Below are 22,014 nucleotides of genomic sequence, written 5' to 3' on the forward strand. Positions count from 1 at the left end.
TATGATGTACAGTATTACGTTAGGCTACATTATGAATGGAATAGTGGTCATACAATATCATACGATTTATAGGACGTATAGTATCATACGTCTTAACCGGTCGTACAATAGCATAAATCTTGGAGGATGTATGGTAATATTGTCTTTCTGTGGTTGTTGTGCCGTAACGACAAAGGAGAATTATGGGGAGAATTTATGTTGGGAAATTATGGGAACTAACGACAAACGTTAGGATAATTTACGTAAAAGGTTAGGAGAACTAAAACGACAAAGGTTAGTGGAATATTCGTGGCAGGTTAGGTGATTTTAGTAAAGTTTAGAATAACAGTTTGGGCAAGGGTGGGGCTAACTCCAACAAGCAACCTTTGGAATGCTAGACCAGTGGTTCCCAAACTGTTGGTTTGAGACCCACTTGTGGGTCTCAGCAGGGGTGCAGGTGGGTCACGGGATGACATTTGTGGTGCATTGCAAAAACATACAAAAATTAATAAATACATTTACGAGATGGAAGAACGCTTTCAGTGTAAACCTAAAAGACTAAAACCCAAATTGAAAGTATTTAGAAAAGATAATGGACCTATATATTTTTAAATAATAGCCTATTATCTTTGGGAACTTACAATCCCCAAAATAAAAGCTAGACAATCAGGCCCCCATTGATTTTATTATAATGTTTGAGCAAAAGAACACAGCATTAGCCATGTCAACATGTGTAGAATTGCAGGAAATCATCTTAAAAATAGCAAAATGTTGTCTCATCTCCATGGCAGAATGTATAGAATTGCAGGAAAATTACTTTAAAACTGCAACAGTATCTTTCACCATGGCAAAATTTGTAGAATTGCAGGAAATTAGCTTTAAAACTGATTTTTTTTTTAAATCCGCTGCCAAGATGAGGGCCTCAAATTTTCTTGCCCAGGGCCCAGACAGAATTCAGCGCCGCAGATGACCAACCACGCCAATTGCCACGTCGCCTGCCACGCCCACCACCTAAGCCCCTTTTTGATACAGAGAAAACCCTGCATTGTAACAAATAATTTCATAACTATACGGTACATTTCTTTAAATTGGTCCCATACTCAAATCTACATTTGGTCCCATGTACAACCCCAGTGCTACTGTAGACGGTCGCGGATTAGGCCCACCCCCGATCAACCTTCTTATTTTCGTTTCTGTCTAAAGTCACTAGACCATTGGTAGGCATCATACGTCTTGGAGGTGCTCAGAAATACGTAAAGCATGTTTCGTATGGCTCTGAGGCCAGGCTTGTTTGAGTGTATGGTTCTGTGTAGCATCCACTGGAGTGTTCTGTACATGCTATTATATTAAGAATGTTGTTGCGGATTGTGTGTGTGTTGTAGGGACTCTGCTGTGGATCTCAGTGTTCGCTCTGCCCCCACCGTGGCATGCTGGTTGCTGCCTCTTCAGTCTGCCCTACAGGGGGAGCTAGCTGACTTCACCGTCACACAACTCTAACTGAACACTATACATACAGTAATTATGTTCTAGAATTAGGAAGAGCAACAATAAAGACTGAGGTTTCTTTATAGAGTTCTATGAGTTCACATAATAACACAGCTAAAATATTTTGTGACAAATTCGTTGTTGAATAAATATCATTTTATGTTTGACGGCTTCTTTGTTGCATTCCACCGTCATCAATAAATGCTGTCTTTCTGACGAAACTCAAGCGGATCAATATAGAGCTAGAAATGTATTTTTCCTGAAGGAAAATTATGTAAGAGGAGTAGCTTTCTAAAGAATAATAATAAGAAATAAGTACAATATTTAAAGTGTGACTGCTGAAGTAAGTCAAACTAACAACACAATAATTGCCACCATGAACACACACACAAACTTACACACACACACACACACACACACACATGCATGCACACACACAAACACACACACACACACACAGTGGGCAGCCGGGGGGCCCAGAACCAAAGCCAGACTGTCCAGCGCTCTAGATGTAAGTAGTTGTTGGATACCAGGACCATCTGATTTATTACTCTGGTATTTATGTTGTAATATATTTCAACTTCCTCAAACTTCATTGAAACGCATACAACACTAGTGCTTGAAATAGTCTGAAGAAATGTGGAAGAATTTGAACTATTTTTTTGAAATATCCTGGGAGAGTGCCTTGAACATGTGGCCACTTGAGATAAGATAGGACAATGTGGTCATGTTATGTGTATAGTTTTGCCTTCAGCAGTACTAGATATATTTGTGTGATTCACTTATGAATGTTGTATTTAGGGACAAAAACTGGTTGGTTAGTTTCAGGTTGCCAATTTAGAATGTTGGGAGTATGACCCTGTTATTGGTTGTTTTGTGAATATTATAATAACAGATGGTAAAGTATCGCCTTTAGTACTGTAAGATTCACACATGGCACTGAAGCTATGTTAGTCCCTTTGTCCAGAAGCTTGTACAAAGTAGTAGCTACACGATTTTGCTCAACACTTACAACAACCTGCATGAACAAACACTGAAGCTTGCACAGGATAAAAGGTGGAGAGTCAGACCTTAGCATTCTCTGGGTGATAACTAGCGTTACTTGCCATTAACATCATGCAATAAACAGTGGATGTTTCAGAATTTAGGACTTTCTGGGAGTGGTCTGAGTGGTCTGAGTGGTCAGAAAACTAGCTGTTATTGGAAGAGAGGTTTGGAACTCTCTTTCTTATTTGTGTATTACAGTTTTTTTTCAATTGCTAACACACTAAAATGACATGCACAGCACAATTATTTAAACTGAAACACAGAGCGCAAAACCTCTTCTCAAGTCTCCAAAAGTCTAAACACATTTTCTGCTTTACACACATTTTGCAATTCAAAATGGCACTTTTTAAATGCACTGCACACGGTTCTCTGCATAAGACACAACAATCTGACATAAAGTCACATGTTTGCCATTTCAAAACACTGCCATTCAAAATGACACTACATGAGCTAATTGGCCAATACATGTGCCACCTGGCCAAACACCTCAATGGTTAATTGTTACCACTTCAATCAGGAAGTAAGCACTATTAAAAGACCACAGGTGAGCACCTTTTGTTTTACAACAACAATGGAAGACGTTGCAGAGAGAGGAAGAGGAAGAGGGAGGGTGAGAATGAGAGGGGTAGGAAGAGTGAGAGGTAGGGGTAGAGCTGGTAGAGGAGTTCATGGCCAAAGAAGACAACAACTTTCAAATGAAATCAGAGCAACCTTAGTTGATCATGTCATCCACCATGGGCTGACAATGAGAGAGGCTGGACAGAGAGTACAGCCCAACTTGAGCCGTTTTACTGTCGCCTGTGTCATCCGGACATTTAGACTGGAGTACAGGTATGTAACCAAAATGTATTTCACACTATGTAGTACACCCCATGTCATAGTGTATCAGTTGGGTGACACCTGTTTACTTCATGAATGGCTGATGTCATACACTAACTGCACAAGTTTCCTGTACAATTTACTCTACTGTGGGGGAAATATCTTTAGGCTGCATTGTCCAAGCCCTATATTTTAGTTTATTTGTTTTTCTAAAGGACTGAGAGACGCAACCATGGTGGAGGAAGGGGCCAAATGTACACCGGGGTACAGGAAGCTGCCATTGTAAACTTGGTTTTGGAAAATAATGAAATCAGATTACGAGAAATTCAAAGCCACATCATCCAAGACAACACCATATTCAACAACATTCAACGAGTCAGTCTGTCCACATTGGCTCGCATTCTCAAGCGAAACCAAATCAGAATGAAACAACTTTATAAGGTGCCGTTTGAGAGAAACTCTCAAAGAAATAAAGAGGTCAGACGAGCATATGTGGATGTAAGTACAATATTGACTGCAGTATACTACACGCAACATTGTTTCCCAGTGTACTGGATAACACCATATTGACTGCTTTTGTTCTTTGTTTTCAGGGAGTACTGGAAATGGATGCTCATGCAATCCCACATGAGTTCATCTTTAGAGATGAGGCTGAGTTCAACCTAGCAAAGACCAGAAGAAGGGGGAGAAACATCATTGGCCACAGAGCCATTATAGATGTTCCTGGCCAACGTGGTGGGAAAATCACAATGTGCGCTGCCATCTCCAATACGCATGGTGTCCTCCACCGTCATGCCAACGTTGGACCATACAACACAGCCCATATTCTCACATTTCTGGACAGACTCCACAGCATTCTCATACCACCAGAGCGTATGAATGATGCAGACCATCAAAGAACCCGGTACGTTGTAGTATGGGACAATGTGAGCTTTCATCGTGCAGCCCCAGTCCAAAACTGGTTTGCTGACCACCCACCATTTTTCGTGCAATACCTCCCACCATACTCACCATTTCTGAACCCCATAGAAGAGTTATTTTCAGCATGGCGGTGGAAGGTATACGACCGGCAGCCCTTTGTGCGCATGCCTCTTGTGCAGGCTATGGAAGAGGCATGTGATGAGATTGATGTGGGTGCGATTCAGAGATGGATAAGGCACTCAAGGCGCTTCTTCCCTCGATGTCTGGCAAGGGAAGATATTGCCTGTGATGTGGACGAGCCGTTGTGGCCAGACACAGCTGTGCGGCAAGATGCTGCCTAATTATTTTTCTTGCCTATTTTTTTTTTCTATATATTTTTTCAGCACATTTTTTCTGCAATTTTCTTTTTCAGTTTACTGTTTTTTGTGAGGATATTTTTGTTCAGTCCAATGTGAATATATCTGCTGTGCATATGTTGCACTGACTTGTTTGGTGACAAATACAAACATAAGTGTTTCAACAGCATGTGTGTGTATCTGCAAATATTTCTGTGCATGTGAACAATCTGAAGAATTTTCTACAATTTGAACTATTTTAGTATTATGGCAAAGCACACTAAAGATGAGAGTGCTTTTCATTATGCCCAACAGTGTGTAGTTGGTTAGACAAAAATCTGGTAATATGAATGAAGTGTGTGCCATTTCGTGCAAACGTTTGATTTTGATAATGCTATATGTAGTTTTGGTTGCAGTGCTTCATTTTGCAGGTACTTTGCAGTTTGGGTGTGTGGTTTTGTGAATTGTGTTAAGTATTTTGACAAAACCAGCCTAGTTTGCAAAATTGTGTTTTAGCAATTGGGAAAAACTGTAACTAATTTACCACCTAGTCACCAGGCAGGCCAAAACTCCATCAGACCAAAATAGGCTGAAATTCCAGGCAGTGTTTTCAAACAGCTGCTCCGGTCAACTATAAGTGCTGTTATTATGAAGTGGAAACGTCTAGGAGCAACAACGGCTCAGCCGCGAAGTGGTGGGCCGCACAAGCTCACAGAACGGGACCGCTGAGTGCTGAAGAGCGTAGCGCGTAAAGATCGTCTGTCCTCGGTTGCAACACTCACTACTGAGTTCCAAACTGCCTCTGGAAGCAACGTCAGCACAATAACTGTTCATCGGGAGCTTCATGAAAAGGGTTTCCATGGCCGAGCAGCCGCACACAAGCCTAAGATCACCATGCGCAATGCCAAGTGTCGGCTGGAGTGGTGTAAAGCTCGCCGCCATTGAACGCGTTCTCTGGAGTGATGAATCACGCTTTACCATCTGCCAGTCCAACGGACAATTTGGGTTTGGCGGATGCAAGGCAAATGCTACCTGCACGAATGCATAGTGCCAACTGTAAAGTTTGGTGGAGGAGGAATAATGGTCCGGGGCTGTTTTTCATGGTTCGGGCTAGGCCCCTTAGTTCCATTGAAGGGAAATCTTAACTCTACAGCATACAATGACATTCTAGAAAATTATGTGCTTCCAACTTTGAGCAACGGTTTGGGGAAGGCCCTTTCCTGTTTCAGCATGACAATGCCCCCGTGCAGAAAGTGAGGTCCATACAGAAATGGTTTGTCGAGATCGGTGTGAAAGAACTTGACTGGCATGCACAGAGTCCTGACCTCAACCCCATCGAACACCTTTGGTATGAATTGGAATGCCAACTGTGAGCCAGGCCTAATAGCCCAACATCAGTGCCTGACCTCACTAATGATCTTGTGGCTGAATGGAAGCAAGTCCCCGCAGCAATGTTCCAACATCTAGTGGAAAGCCTTCCCAGAACAGTGGAGGCTGTTATAGCAGCAAAGGGGGGACTCCATATTAATGCCCATGATTTTGGAATGAGATGTTCGACGATCAGTGTCCACATACTTTTGGTCATGTAGTGTATATATAAAACACAGGATAATCATGTTTTTGACTGCACTAGGCCTTTAAGTATGGTTTTGGAGGGTTAATGCATGAGATGTACACAGTAACATATGGCATTTATGGATATTAGAGGCAGCTATGATATGTGATTTATTGCAGGACCTAAGCAAGTAGACTGCTGTAAATACAATGCAATACCCATTGGGTAAGATTCACGTTTCATACTGTATCTTTGGGGTTTAAATATGATTATTTAAAAAAGTAATAATGTTCAATAAGGAGTTTCATCATAGTTATAATCTGTATCATAAGCAGAGGAGGCTGTTAGGAGCTATAGGAGGACGGGCTCATTGTAATGGCTGGAATGGTATCAATGGAATGGTCCCAAACACATCAAACACATGGAAACAAAGTGTTTGACTTTGTTCCATTTATTCCATTCCAGCCATAACAATGAGCACATCCAGTAACACTTTATTTGGATAGTCCATCTGTAGATGCTCCACAGACTATCTATAGACTATTAGTAACATTTCAACTAACTATCTACTAACCTTAACCCTTATCCTAACCCTAAACCTAACCCTTACCTTAACCCTAGCCCTAACTATAACTATAACACTAACCCTTTTATTTTTTTTATTTTTTAGGGGGTAGATCAGCTTTAATATTGCAGAGAGATTGTAACTTCCATCAATGTAATTGTCTGCATCACTTTCAATCCCCCATATGTTTTTTTTCTTGCAAATATATATATAAATATACATATACATACATACACATACATATACACATACATATAAATACATATACAGACATACATATACATATCCTTTAAAAAGATATATTTCCCTTTATTACTTTCCAACCCCAGCACCCCTTCCCTAATTGGAGTAAACTAGTGAACAACAATGCTTAGGCCTATACTTCCAGCTTATACATACTATATAAATTTTATGGACACAGTCAATTTTACAATAATTATATTTCTCCTAAACTTCCTCTACCCTCAACTTCGCCGATCATTTTCATGATGCCATCCGGTTTGCTTCTATATGCCATATCTTTCTAAATGTGCTCTTTCACAAAAGCTCTCAACCTATAACCTATATACTTATTATGGACACATTATGCTTTACATTAGTTATCTTGTTGTTATTAGTTGTTGTTAGTTGTTATTAGTCCCATCCTTCAACTCCATTCAACACCTCCCATCTATCTCTTAACACCATCCATATTGGATTTCTATTTGCCATATATTTTTCAACTGTACTGTGATGTTTCACAAAAGTTCTGAACCCTTCCATTCTCATTGTTTCTACAGATTGTAAATTGAAAATAAACATTTGTGCTACAAGTATTATTATATTATTGATCGATAGACTATGACTTTTCAGATCACCCAGTAGTGCTATATCTCAGTGTCACACCCTGGCTCTGGGACTCATTATGTTGAGCCAGGGTGTGTTCATTCTATGTGTGTATTTCTATGTTGGTAATTCTGTTGTGTTTAATTCTATGTTTGCCTGAGTGACTCCCAATCAGAGGCAACGAGTGTCAGCTGTTGGCTGGTTGTCTCTGATTGGGAGCCATATTTAAACTGTATGTTTTCCCTTTGTGGTTGTGGGTTTTTGTTCCGTGTTCGGTCATTGATACCGTGGACGTCACGAGTCGTGTTTTGTTTTGTATTTTGATGCTTTAACTAATTAAAGTATGTTTGTTCATCACGCTGCGCCTTGGTCTACCCCTTACCTCGACCTTGACACTCAGTAGTGCAGGGTTAGCTCCAGGTAAATATTGCAGCCATTCCTGGACCTGTGTCCAAAAACAAGCTACAAATGGACAGTACCAAAACAAATGATTTAATGATTCTGTCTCTTCACAGGAAAATCTGCAGAGCTGGGAAGATTGTATCCCCCATCTAAATAACATTCTATTGGTAGAAAGAATTTTGTATAATAATTTAAATTGAAAAATTCAAAGATTTGAATCCAGCGTCGTTTTGCGTATCAGTTCATAAACACTATGCCATGGAATCAGTATGTCAAAAGTCTCTTCCCAACTATTTTGCAGTCAATGGGACGGCTGTCAATCCTTTGGTCCTTAAATGAAACTGGTATACTTTTTTATTTATCACAATTTTCTTTAACCAATTATGTTCTTTAATACAGGGCCGACAGACAAGTTCCTTACTTTTTCTCCCTTCTACTTGGTTTTAATTTTGGGTAGAGCAGACATTTCCATATGTTTTTGTTAGCTTCATGTGCGAAATAACTCCACCAGTCCTACCTATGATATCATTTACGAAGATTATACCTTTTTTTATGATATCATTTACAAAGATTATACCTTTTTTTTTATTATTAAAAAATAATGGTTTTTTATCAATTAGTATATTTCGGTTTAACCACAATAGTTGTTGCATTATTTGTTCTGTCGTTTCTGGAGGATTAAATTGAAATTGCAACCAACTTTCTATGGCTTGTTTTAGAAATAGTGAGATGATTTTCTTTTCAAATAACTGAAAGTGAGAGGTGGTAATCTGAATAAATGGAAAAAGGCCATTCTTGATAATTGGGTGAGACAATCTTACTAATTTGCTAGAGAACCAGTTCGGATTTAAGTATAACTTTTGTATGTCTGAGGCTTTTAGTGATAGGTCTAATGCTTTAATATTTAATAATTTCTGTCCTCCGAATTCATATTCATTATATAAATAGGCCCGTTTAATTTTGTCTGGCTTGCCGTTCCAAATAAAACTGAATATTTTTTTCTCAAAAAATTACAAAAACTATTCGCTAGGCGTAGGCAAGACCATAAGCAAATAGGTAAACTGGGATAATACTAAAGAGTTAATCAGGGTGGTTTTTCCACAAATTGACAGGTATTTACCTTTCCATGGTAGCAAGATCTTATCTACTTTTGCTAACTTTCAATTAAAAATGTATTGGAGTGAGATCATTTATTTCATTTGGGATATGTATTCCGAGTATATCCACATCACCATCAGACCATTGTATTGGTCAACTACATGGTAATGTAACATTTTTATTTTTTAGTGATCCAATACGTAATATAGTATATTTATCATAATTTGGTTGTAATCCAGAGAGGTTGGAAAATGTATCTAGATCCTCTATGAAGCTGTGGAGGGATTCAAGTTGTGGATTTAAAAGAAAACATGAATCAATGACACCTTTGTTTTTAAGCCTTGGATTTCTAATCCCTTGATATCATTGTTGGATCTGATTTTAATAGCTAACATTTTGATGGCCATAATAAATAGATATGCCGATAGTGGACAACCTTGTTTCACTCCTCTTGACAGTTTAAAACTTTTGGAGAAATAGCCATTATTTACTATTTTACACCTAGGGTTACTATACTTGATTTTAACTCATTTTATAAGAGATTCTCCAAAATTTAAATTTACATTTACATTTGACATTTTAGTCATTTAGCAGATGCTCTTATCCAGAGCGACTTACAATTAGTGAGTGCATACATTATTTATATATATATATATATATATATATTTATATTTATTTTTTTCATACTGGCCCCCCGTGGGAATCGAACCCACAACCCTGGCATTGCAAACGCCATGCTCTACAAACATCCAGGCATTTATATATAAACCCCAGTCGTACTTTATCAAATGCCTTTTCAAAGTCTGCTATGAATAGCAGGCCTGGTTTCCCAGATTTTTCATAGTGTTCTATTGTTTCCAGTACTTGCCTTATATTACCTCCAATGTATCGTCCATGTAAAAAACCTGTCTGAATAGAATGAATAATGTCCGACAATACCTTTTTAATTCTATGCGCTATAGATTTTGCTAGAATTTTTGCATCACAACACTGAAGTGTAAGGGGCCTCCAATTTTTTTAATGGACTGGATCTTTATATTTTCCACTTGTATCCTGTTTCAGTAATAATGAAATCAGACCTTCTTCTTGAGTGTCTGATAATCTACCATTTACATAGGAGTGGTTAAAACATGCTAATAACGGTCCTCTGAGTATATCAAAAAAAGGTTTGGTATATCTTGACTGGTATGCCATCCAACCCTGGAGTTTTCCCGGACTTCAAGTCTTTAATTGCATCCAGAAGTTCCTCCTCTGTAATTTCACCTTGACATGAGTCGTTCTGTATGGCTGTTAATTTTACATTATCAATAGAAAAAACATCTCTACAATTAGCTTCAGTTTGAGTAGATGGAGGCGACTGAAATGAAAACATATGCTTGAAGTACTTTGCTTCCTCCTTCAAAATAGTATTTGGTGAATCATGGGTGACTCCGTCATTTGTAACCAGTTTCAGTAAATTCTTTTTGGTAGCATTTCTATGTTGAAGATTAAAAAATAATTTGGTGCATTTTTCCCAATATTCCATCAAGTTTGCTTTATTTTTTATAATATATTACACGTGCTCTTTCTTGAATAAGTTTCTCCATTTATTTTTGTTTTTCCTCTAATTTAATCTGAGCCTCTATGCTACAGTTTTTTTTGCTATCTATCTGTTCTGTTAGACCTTCTATTTCTTTTGTTAGTATGGACTCTTTTGACTTAAATTACTTTTGTTTTCGAGATGAGTACTGAATTGCATGGCCTCTAAAGGCACATTTAAAAGTATCCCATACAATAAGGGGATTTGCTGTACCTATGTTATGTCGGGGAAAAAACAGTTATAATTCCTCTGTCCTAGTTAAAAACAAGTTATCATCCAATAGGCTTTGATTCAATTTCCAATATCCTCGCCCACGTGGAAATTCAGTAAGAGTAATGTATATGCCAATTATATGATGGTCCGACCGCATTCTGTCCCCTATAAACACTTTTTAAAACGTTTGCTGCCAACAAGAATGACATAAGAAAGAAGTCAAGATGACTAGCTTGATTGAGTCTCCGCCATGTATATCTCACTAGGTCAGGATATTTAAGCCTCCATATATCTACTAGTTCTAATGTATCCATGACATTCACGATTTCCTTAAGAGCTTGAGGGTGATAGTTTGTAGTGTGATTTCCTTTACGGTCCATTGAGCTATTTAAAACAGTATTATAATCTCCCACCATAATAATAGAGTAATGCATTGCTTGCATGGTTGATAAAATATTATTAATATTGTCAAAGAAGTGTGGATCTTCATTATTTGGTCCGTAAAGGTTAATGAGCCATATCTGTTTATGATCCAATAACATATTTAAAATAATCCTTCTACCTTGTGGATCTGTTCGGACAATTTACACATTCGGATCGAAATTACTGTCAATTAATATCATCACCCCCCCCCCCCCCCCAGTCCTTTTCCCATGCAACTTCATCTAGAATTGTTGAATGAGTTTCCTGTAAACAATAGATATTATATTCCTTCTCTTTGAGCCATATAAATATTGTTCTTCTTTTGTTATTATCTGCTAAGCCATTACAGTTATAACTGGCTATACTTATTTCACCACATACCATAATGAGATACAAGTTTCAAATCTATTTATCATTATATATGTTTGTAAATTTACCAATAAAAAATACCATAGTGATTGAGTGCCCATATATCTGTACCATGATATTTGCATTGCTACTAAGTCATCCCAGTGATTGGCATACCACCCCCGTCCCCCCGGATCCCTAGGCCCCCGAGAGGCCAGGACCCATCCATCGAAAACAGCACACAGTGCCACCCATAAAACAGAAGCAGGTCAACCGCGAAAAGCATTTCCAATGCTCTCACCTCAATATATATATAGCTATTTAAAAATATATATCTATTCAAATATCTTGCATATCTTAATTTCCATCATTATCAATTAATATGCGTAATAATGTTGGCATATAACCCAGATTGCCATTGTATTACATTACATTTTTGTCAAGCAATTATTATTTTAGCAAACAATTATTGTGGTTCATCCTATATTCTCCATAACATCCTTACCCCCTTGCAGCAGATGTGGGATACACACACACATACGCACATACTCTAACACACTCAACCCCTTTCCTCCACAATCAAACATATGATCAGATGCTCAACGGTTGTTACATCCCAGAGCCCAACTCAAGAAAGGACCTGATTTACGAATGCATATACAGTTACTGCTGTTTGAGAAAGCATGCAAGATTGAACAAAAATTGACAATAATGTGAGATTTGATTAACCAATGTCAAGTCCTAGGTGATGGAGATCAGATCCACCCTCTTCCCCTGAGGCACAAACACTCTGGTCCCCCGTTGTAACCATTTTTCCCAAGCATCTCCGTGCAGTCAGACCTTTGATTATTTTGTGCCACCAGGGCCACAATAATATGCCCCCTCTCTGATTGTCAGAGTGTGACCCCCTCCCCATGGGTTACTACAGCCAGTGTTGCCAGCACTGCCACTACCTGGGTGGGGGTACCCCACCGGAAACCCCACCGGCTAGGTACAAGGTCGTCAAGGTTCTCATTAGCAGCTTTGAGAATTTCCTTGTATATTATGCTCTCCCATCAGGGGGCTCTGGCTTTGTAGGACCAACCCTGCCAGGCAGGCTCAGAATCTTGAGGGGGCGGTGCTGCTCAAGTAGGTTTCTGACCGCATTTATTTTTCTGTTTTGGCTGCATATATGCAACTTACAGCAGGGCCATAAAACACAGATGGGGACTTCTCTTTGGTGTATGGGTCGCTCAGGTGGGTGTCTAGGATATAGGGTTGGGGATCGTTCCATGATGATAGGACAAAAAAAATAGATTAGATGTATACTTTATTTTAAAATGTTTATCCCTAATCTGCACAAAATTGAAAGCTCTCTCTAACAACCCCTGCTCACAGACACACGTTGATTCTGGGATATGCAACCATTTCCTTTCTCACTCACTTAACGCCACACTTTTCCAAACACAAAAATGCACACCACACCTTCCATCACAATACATCCACACATACCCACAAACTGTGCCTTCTATGTCTTCTGTTTGCTATGTTTTTATCTCCACTATGTTGATTGAGTACTTGTGTTCTAATTAGTTATATTTGAAGATGTATTATTTTGCTAGTCATCTTTTCTTGTAATACCGTCTTATCCCTTTAGAAAATACTATAAATACTATAAATGTGCTTTATTTTTACAATCCCTACCAAGGCTAGTATTGGGTGTTCCATTATTCGACTCCTCTATTAGAACTTTCAGAATAGCCATGGAGTAGTCTTTGTGTCGCGGAACAATTGGTTGTCAACATACAGTTTATCGACAATGAGAGCAACAGGCTTCCCTTTTAATCTATTTTCTTTGTGCCGTGCTGCAATCTCCCTCGGGAACGGATCATTTATGCCTATTTTCGTGCCAGCAAGTCTTTTACCTAGGCTTTTAACCATTACTTTATCCTTAAAGAAAGCAAATTTGGCAACGATTGGACGCTCATATCTCAGTCCTCTTCGTCCGAAACGGTGTACACGTTCGAGTTGGATTTTATCGACAGCATCGAGTGGGATTTGAAGCGTTGTAAGAAAGAAGTCCTTCACAATTGTTTCGGTAACCTCTCCTTTTTCTTGGATACCCGTAAGTACTAGATTTTCTCTCATCGATCTAGTTTGTATGTCTAGTAAGGCTTCTCTCAGAAAGTTGTTCTCCTTTTTAAGTTCCTTAACATCCGTTTCTATCTTAGTGACTGTCCCTTTGAGCTTTTTTGTATCTTTCTCCATTATCGCAGCTTTTTCGTCACTCATTTCAAGACTCGCCTTCAACTCTTTTACATCATTACTGACCAACTCTAGTATGCCCGGTTTGTCATTATCGACTTCAACAGATCGCTTTTCACACTTACCAGTCCCAGTGGTGAAAAGCGTATATCATCTGTATCAGTCGATGAGTCGCGTTTTCTCTTGGAGATTGATTCTCCTCGTTTATCCTCCGTCATGTTTGAGTGTTGCTTGTTGCTGTAATATTTGTCGATACATTTCTCTAGCCTTATAATTTGTTTTGTGTTATTATCCAGATTGAATGTTATTACCCACAAATATATGAAGTGCTAATATTTAGTCTAACTTACTGATATTTAATATTATGTTTTCATCTTGAGGTGATTCGCACCGCTGTGTATTCAATACGCCATCTTGTTTACCGGAAGGTCTAACCCCAACCCTTACCCTAACCATTATTCTAAACCTTACCCTAACCCTAACAGTAACCTTAGCAAGCAGTTGCTTAACAACCAATAGTCAGTTGCGTATCAACAAACAGTTTGTTGATAGTATGACCATCTGTAGAGCATCTACAGTGGGGAGAACAAGTATTTGATACACTGCCGATTTTGCAGGTTTTCCTACTTACAAAGCATATAGAGGTCTGTAATTTTTATCATAGGTACACTTCAACTGTGAGAGACGGAATCTAAAACAAAAATCCAGAAAATCACATTGTATGATTTTTAAGTAATTAATTTGCATTTTATTGCATGACATAAGTATTTGATCACCTACCAACCAGTAAGAATTCCGGCTCTCACAGACCTGTTAGTTTTTCTTTAAGCAGCCCTCCTGTTCTCCACTCATTACCTGTATTAACTGCACCTGTTTGAACTCGTTACCTGTATAAAAGACACCTGTCCACACACTCAATCAAACAGACTCCAACCTCTCCACAATGGCCAAGACCAGAGCGCTGTGTAAGGACATCAGGGTTAAAATTGTAGACCTGCACAAGGCTGGGATGGGCTACAGGACAATAGGAAAGCAGCTTGTTGAGAAGGCAACAACTGTTGGCGCAATTATTAGAAAATGGAAGAAGTTCAAGATGACGGTCAATCACCCTCGGTCTGGGGCTCCATGCAAGATCTCACCTCGTGGGGCATCAATGATCATGAGGAAGGTGAGGGATCAGCCCAGAACTACACGGCAGGATCTGGTCAATGACCTGAAGAGAGCTGGGACCACAGTCTCAAAGAAAACCATTAGTAACACACTACGCCGTCATGGATTAAAATCCTGCAGCGCACGCAAGTTCCCCCAGATGTCCAGGCCCTTCTGAAGTTTGCCAATGACCATCTGGATGATCCAGAGAAGGAATGGGAGAAGCTCATGTGGTCTGATGAGACAAAAATAGATATTTTTGGTCTAAACTCCACTTGCCGTGTTTGGAGGAAGAAGAAGGATGAGTACAACCCCAAGAACACCATCCCAACCGTGAAGCATGGAGGTGGAAACATCATTCTTTGGGGATGCTTTTCTGCAAAGGGGACAGGATGACTGCACCGTATTGAGGGGAGGATGGAAGTGGCCATGTATCGCGAGATCTTGGCCAACAACCTCCTTCCCTCAGTAAGAGCATTGAAGATGGGTCGTGGCTGGGTCTTCTAGCATGACAACGACCCGAAACACACAGCCAGGGCAACTAAGGAGTGGCTCCGTAAGAAGCATCTCAAGGTCCTGGAGTGGCCTAGCCAGTCTCCAGACCTGAACCCAATAGAACATCTTTGGAGGGAGCTGAAAGTCCATATTGCCCAGCGACAGCCCCGAAACCTGAAGGATCTGGAGAAGGTCTATATGGAGGAGTGGGCCAAAATCCCTGCTGCAGTGTGTGCAAATCTGGTCAAGACCTACAGGAAACGTATGATCTCTGTAATTGCAAACAAAGGTTTCTGTACCAAATATTAAGTTCTGCTTTTCTAATGTATCAAATACTTATGTCATGCAATAAAATGCAAATTAATTACTTAAAAATCATACAATGTGATTTTCTGGATTTTTGATTTTTAGATTCCGTCTCTCACAGTTGAAGTGTACCTATGATAAAAATTACAGACCTCTACATGCTTTGTAAGTAGGAAAACCTGCAAAATCGGCAGTGTATCAAATACTTGTTCTTCCCACTGTACAAGTGGACAATCCAAATATAGTGTGACCGCACGTCCGCTTATAGCTCCTCCCACCAGCCTCCTCAGATCATAAGTCACGCAGCAGCTCCTGTAGTGCTGTGGGTTGATGAGAGAGAAGGGTCTGTATCTTCTAGCTGCACAGTTTTGCTGCTGTTCTTCCAGTTTCCTGAGATTCCTAACAAGACCAGCCTACTGTGTAAAAATCTATGCTTCTTTCAATTTGGTTTTGTTTGTGTGACGCAATCATTTCAATTTCACTATAATACAATAATATCTATCAAAATAGTTCAGGAGTCACATGACCCAAACAATCCAAGCAAAAGTTCTAAAGCCTGTGATTGTGTGTCTATCACTACTACATTGAACAAAAATATAAACGCAACATGTATAAATTTCAAAGATTTTACTGCGTTACAGTTCATATAAGGAAATCAAGACAATTTAAATGAATTCATTAGGCCCTAATCTACAGATTTCACCTGACTGGGAATACAGATATGCATCTGTTGGTCACAGATACCTTTAAAAAAAGGTAGGGGCGTGGATCTGAAAACCAGTCAGTATGTGATGTGACCACCATTTGCCCTGTGCAGCGCGACACATCTCCTTCACATGGAGTTGATCAGGCTGTTGATTGTGGCCTGTGGAATGTTGTCCACTGCTGGATATTGGCGGGAACTGGAACATGCTGTCGTACATGTCGATCTAGAGAATCCCAAACATGCTCAATAGGTGACGTGTCTGGTGAGTATGCAGGTCATGGAAGAACTGGGACATTTTCAGCTTCCAGGAATTGTGTACAGATCCTTGCGACATGGGGCCGTGCATTATTACGCTGAAACATGAGGGGATGGCGGCGGATGAATGGCACGACAATGGGCCTCAGGATCTCGTCACATTATCTCTGTGCATTCAAATTGCCACAGATACAATGCAATTGTGCTCGTTGTCCGTAGCTAATCCCTGCCCATACCATAACCCCACCGCCACCATGGGGCAGTCTGTTCACAACATTGACATCAGCAAACCGCTCACCCACACAACGCCATACACTCTGTCTGCCATCTGCCCAGTACAGTTGAAACTGGGATTCATCCGTGAAGAGCACACTTCTTCAGCATGCCAGTGGCCATCGAAGGTGAGAATTTGCCCACTGAAGTTGGTTACGACGCCAAACTGACCCTGGTAAGGATGACGGGCACGCAGATTAGCTTCCCTGACATGGTTTCTGACAGTTTGTGCAGAAATTATTCGGTCGTGCAAACCCACAGTTTCATCAGCTGTTTGGTTGGCTGATCTCAGACTATCCTGCAGGTGAAGAAGCCGTATGTGGAGGTCCTGAGAAAAATGTGCTTTTTGTGCGTATGGAAAATGTCTGGGATCTTTTATTTCAGCACCTGAAACATGGGACCAACACTTTACATGTTGCATTTATATTTCTGTTCTGTTTCTAGCCAGTTGGCAATTCTTGGAAATTACTGATTTGCTTGTTATGGTTTGTAACCCTTTCGTAACTGTACAGTAGTTCAATCAATTCAGTTTGAATTGAACTTTTGTGCAGAATGTTCTGCTCTGACTCCAATCTTTCATCTCATGCAGAAAGAGACTTGTGTTCTCTGTAAACAGCATTTGGCCTATGCAGCTATTGACAGGACTCATCATGCACTCCACACAGCAAGGCTTTCTCTTTGTGACGGTTGCTCTAGAAGCTCTGCTCTGTGTATTATTGCTTTTGCCTGCTCTAGCTTATACTCTGCCTGCACTTTCCTGACCACTGGTCAGTAGCACTTGTCTCGCTCACAAAGATTGTACATATTTGAAGACAGAAATAAATAATAAACTCATTTTTGCTTGACAACATGTTCTCTCCTCCTCTATCCTATTGCTTCTCTAGTCCAAGTTTACTTTACAAAAAATAGTGCACTGTATAGGGAATAGGGTGCCATTTGGGATGGGCCCCACATCTCCAGCACAAATGCACACTGACCACATTGTATCCGATCTCTGCAGTGTTTATTGATTTCTACCAGCAACACATGCTGAGTTGTTCTGTTGTGTGCAGATTTCACAGTGGTGTTTCTCAACCTCTGGACTGATCCTGTTTGTGTACTCACACTTCTCTAATGCCGTAAATGAGAAGGGTTACGGGAAACCCATCCCCCTCATATGAAGTCAGGATAAACTATTGACTGACTGTTGTGTACTCTATGGTTGCTGGCCAATAGCATCCTGTGTTCTTTAAAAGGCTGTGTGTGTTTTGTTGGTCTTCATTTTTGCAGAGGCCATGATGAAGGGAGTTGCAGTGCGAGTCGGCCTCATTGGCCTGCAGCTGGCCTGCGTTACCACGGCACCGACCAATAAGGTAGGGTCACACACAGGTCACAGGGGGGAGGGCAGTCCGTCAGGGATAATATTTTGTTTTGTTGTGTTGATCAGCCTACATGCGATTGTGACTTCGTGTTTTTGTGTTGTTACATCAGTTCAGACGTGTCTTTTGACCACAGTTTTGTGTGCGCAGAGAGCACAATGTAGGCTAATACAAGATCGCCTCAAGTTTTAGGGGTTAGATTGAGCTATACTGTGTTAGACTGAGACAAGTCTAGATGTCCTGGTTGCTGTTTCCGTACCCCATCCTATCACCCCCAAACAGACAGTGCACCATGTCTCCTAGCTACAAACAGCATCATGTTATCATATCACGTCTGGGGTGAAAGACCAACTGGTTAACGCTTTATGCTCCTTTGAGTGTGGGCATGCAGGAGTCTAGAGGGCGTAACCAGTCCGAGACCAATCGGTTTTAGATATACTAGTATTGAGTTCTACTGGTTATTATGTATTCGTAAGTGGTGGGATAGCTTGTGTGTACAGTGTGTGTGCTTGATATTACATCTTTTATACAGGATTAGTTAATGTTTGTGATATTGTGAGCTGCATAAGGATTTGAAGGATGAGGACATTCCATGTATTTATTTCTGTCAAGGTGGGTGCCAGAAGGTATGCGTGCCAAGATAGCTTGGGGGCCACTGGTACTAATTGTAGAATGAGTACGTGATGGAATATCCTGACTAGGTTGCAACACAATACCATATAGGGTGATCCTATGGTGGTGAGGAGTGACACTCAATATTGGTTGGCAACTGTTGGATGTAATTAGTTTGGAAAGCATTAAATAAACTGAGAGGTTTTCTATGTAAGTAATTCAAATGACAATAGGCTACTCACGTACCGCTTGTCATGTGAATCCGGTACTATAATATTAAATACTTTGTACCAACTCTCCATTAAAGTTTAACTATTCTCTTGCATACTGAATGCCTCGATACCTGAAAACTCATCATAACAGTGCTTGAGAGTGAGTGTGTGTGTGTGTGTGTTTTTTTGTGTGTGTGTGTAAAAATGCAGTCTTGTTTTGTGTGCAGAGTAATATGGAGGGTTATTAGTGCTAATTATAAAATGCAACGCTTAAATGCTAAATTGGGATGCAAAAACCCCCAGTTATAAACGGAATCATGAATGTTAATTTGGAATGGTAATTAATAAATACAATGCTTAAATGCTAAATTCGAATTCGAATTTAGTATTTAAGCATTTCATTTTAGAAATGTCACCGATAACCCTCAAATAATTATGTGGCTAGCTGTGTGACACAAGCAAAGAAAAAGACTGCATCTGTATTCAAATGTTGTCTGATAGTAAACAGTGTTGATGGTGTTTCCTGATCCTTTATACAACAGGGACTGGGACATCTACAGCTTTCACGTCAACTCCACAGTGACCAGTCGCTATGCAACCACTATCATCACCAGCCGGGTGGCCAATCGGATCGATCAATCACAAGACATAGAATTTCATAGAATTTCTCTTCCTCAGGAACATTGAGGGAAAGACGTATGATGGGGTTGTGAAACAGAAGGAGGAGGCCTCCAGAGGGCCCCCATTGATTTTGTTAGTCACTTTCACTCAGATATCATATGAACATGGCACAGGTCATGGCAAAATGTGTAGAATTGAAATTAGTTTTAAAACTGCAACATTTTCTCTCAGCTCCATAGCAACATGTGTAGAATTGCAGAAAATGTAGCACTACAAATCTTTCTCTCCGCTGTCAAGAGGGAGGCCACTCAAATGTTTTGCCCGAGAAGGTGGGGGGGGCAACTAAATCTCACTAAGGGCCCCCAAAAGGCTAGGGCCGGCCCTGTGTGTGTGTGTGTGTGTACTGTATCTGTGTCTACAGTATGTGTGTGTTGGTGTGTTAGACTGTGCCTCTTTTATGTCTCCTCAGTTCTGTGGGGAGGACCCATGAGGAGTTTAAGACGTCTGTGACTGTGGCTGCGCTCAGTAAGGTGACCTTTGAATTGACCTATGAGTAGCTGTTGAAATGCCGACTGGGCAAGTACGAACTGCTGATCCACGCTCGACCCATGCAGCCTGTCGCTGACTTCAAGGTGAGAGAGAGAGAGAACAGATCAAATCAATGAACATGGATTGATGAGTCATTCCATTTGAGGTTGATGTTGTATTTTCTTTCTTTTTTCTCTTTTCTTTCTCTTCCTTATGGCCAGATTGACGTGTACATCAATGAGCGACCAGGCATTAACTTCCTGGACAGAAAAGGTGGGCTGAGCACCAAAGCGCTGGCTAATGCCATCACCAAAACACTCGCTTCTAGTGAGGTAATGTCCTCAACAGAGTAATGTAGAGCTAACCAAAATGGCAAGTCCAGTCAATACATACAGTGAGGGAAAAAAGTATTTGATCCCCTGCTGATTTTGTACGTTTGCCCACTGACAAAGAAATGATCAGTCTATAATTTTAATGGTAGGTTTATTTGAACAGTGAGAGACAGAACAACAACAACAAAAATCCAGAAAAACACATGTCAAAAATGTTATGAATTGATTTGCATTTTAATGAGGGAAATAAGTATTTGACCCCCTCTCAATCAGAAAGATTTCTGGCTCCCAGGTGTCTTTTATATACAGTGGGGAGAACAAGTATTTGATACACTGCCGATGTTGCAGGTTTTCCTACTTACAAAGCATGTAGAGGTCTGTAATTTTTATCATAGGTACACTTCAACTGTGAGAGACGGAATCTAAAAGAAAAATCCAGAAAATCACATTGTATGATTTTTAAGTAATTAATTTGCAATTTATTGCATGACATAAGTATTTGATCACCTACCAACCAGTAAGAATTCCGGCTCTCACAGACCTGTTCGTTTTTCTTTAAGAAGCCCTCCTGTTCTCCACTCATTACCTGTATTAACTGCACCTGTTTGAACTCGTTACCTGTATAAAAGACACCTGTCCACACACTCAATCAAACAGACTCCAACCTCTCCACAATGGCCAAGACCAGAGAGCTGTGTAAGGACATCAGGGATAAAATTGTAGACCTGCACAAGGCTGGGATGGGCTACAGGACAATAGGCAAGCAGCTTGGTGAGAAGGCAACAACTGTTGGCGCAATTATTAGAAAATGGAAGAAGTTCAAGATGACGGTCAATCACCCTCGGTCTGGGGCTCCATGCAAGATCTCACCTCGTGGGGCATCAATGATCATGAGGAAGGTGAGGGATCAGCCCAGAACTACACGGCAGGACCTGGTCAATGACCTGAAGAGAGCTGGGACCACAGTCTCAAAGAAAACCATTAGTAACACACTACGCCGTCATGGATTAAAATCCTGCAGCGCACGCAAGTTCCCCCAGATGTCCAGGCCCTTCTGAAGGTTGCCAATGACCATCTGGATGATCCAGAGAAGGAATGGGAGAAGCTCATGTGGTCTGATGAGACAAAAATAGATATTTTTGGTCTAAACTCCACTTGCCGTGTTTGGAGGAAGAAGAAGGATGAGTACAACCCCAAGAACACCATCCCAACCGTGAAGCATGGAGGTGGAAACATCATTCTTTGGGGATGCTTTTCTGCAAAGGGGACAGGACGACTGCACCGTATTGAGGGGAGGATGGATGGGGCCATGTATCGCGAGATCTTAGC

At 40.4% G+C, this 22,014-nt stretch overlaps 1 protein-coding gene and 1 long non-coding RNA gene across 7 annotated transcripts in view; both read left to right on the top strand.

Annotated features, from left to right (window-relative positions):
- Nucleotides 1-22,014, top strand: part of LOC311134242 (inter-alpha-trypsin inhibitor heavy chain H3-like) — a 135,311-nt gene that overhangs the window by 47,092 nt on the left and 66,205 nt on the right. Inside the window, exon 20 of one of the 2 annotated variants that reach the window (XM_084167862.1) lies at nucleotides 1,362-1,628. The exons of the other annotated variant lie outside the window; for it this stretch is intronic. Coding sequence (XP_084023988.1) covers nucleotides 1,362-1,476 — 115 coding nt within the window. The 3' untranslated portion in view covers nucleotides 1,477-1,628. Of the gene's footprint in view, nucleotides 1-1,361; nucleotides 1,629-22,014 lie in introns of those variants that run through there. 2 annotated transcript variants of the gene reach the window in all.
- LOC311134259 lies at nucleotides 16,015-21,270 on the top strand. Of its 5 annotated transcripts, none has more exons than XR_014613660.1 (4): nucleotides 16,015-17,150; nucleotides 18,292-18,374; nucleotides 19,747-20,457; nucleotides 20,575-21,270. It is a non-coding gene; the product is annotated as an uncharacterized lncRNA (long non-coding RNA). The 5 variants fall into 5 exon arrangements; XR_014613662.1 differs by having other exon boundaries at nucleotides 16,031-18,374; nucleotides 19,747-19,957; nucleotides 20,295-20,457; nucleotides 20,575-21,268; XR_014613663.1 differs by having other exon boundaries at nucleotides 16,036-18,374; nucleotides 19,747-19,900; nucleotides 20,295-20,457; nucleotides 20,575-21,268.

Source organism: Coregonus lavaretus (genome assembly GCF_964263955.1).
Source record: "Coregonus lavaretus genome assembly, chromosome: 8".
NCBI classification, from domain to species: Eukaryota; Metazoa; Chordata; class Actinopteri; order Salmoniformes; family Salmonidae; genus Coregonus; species Coregonus lavaretus.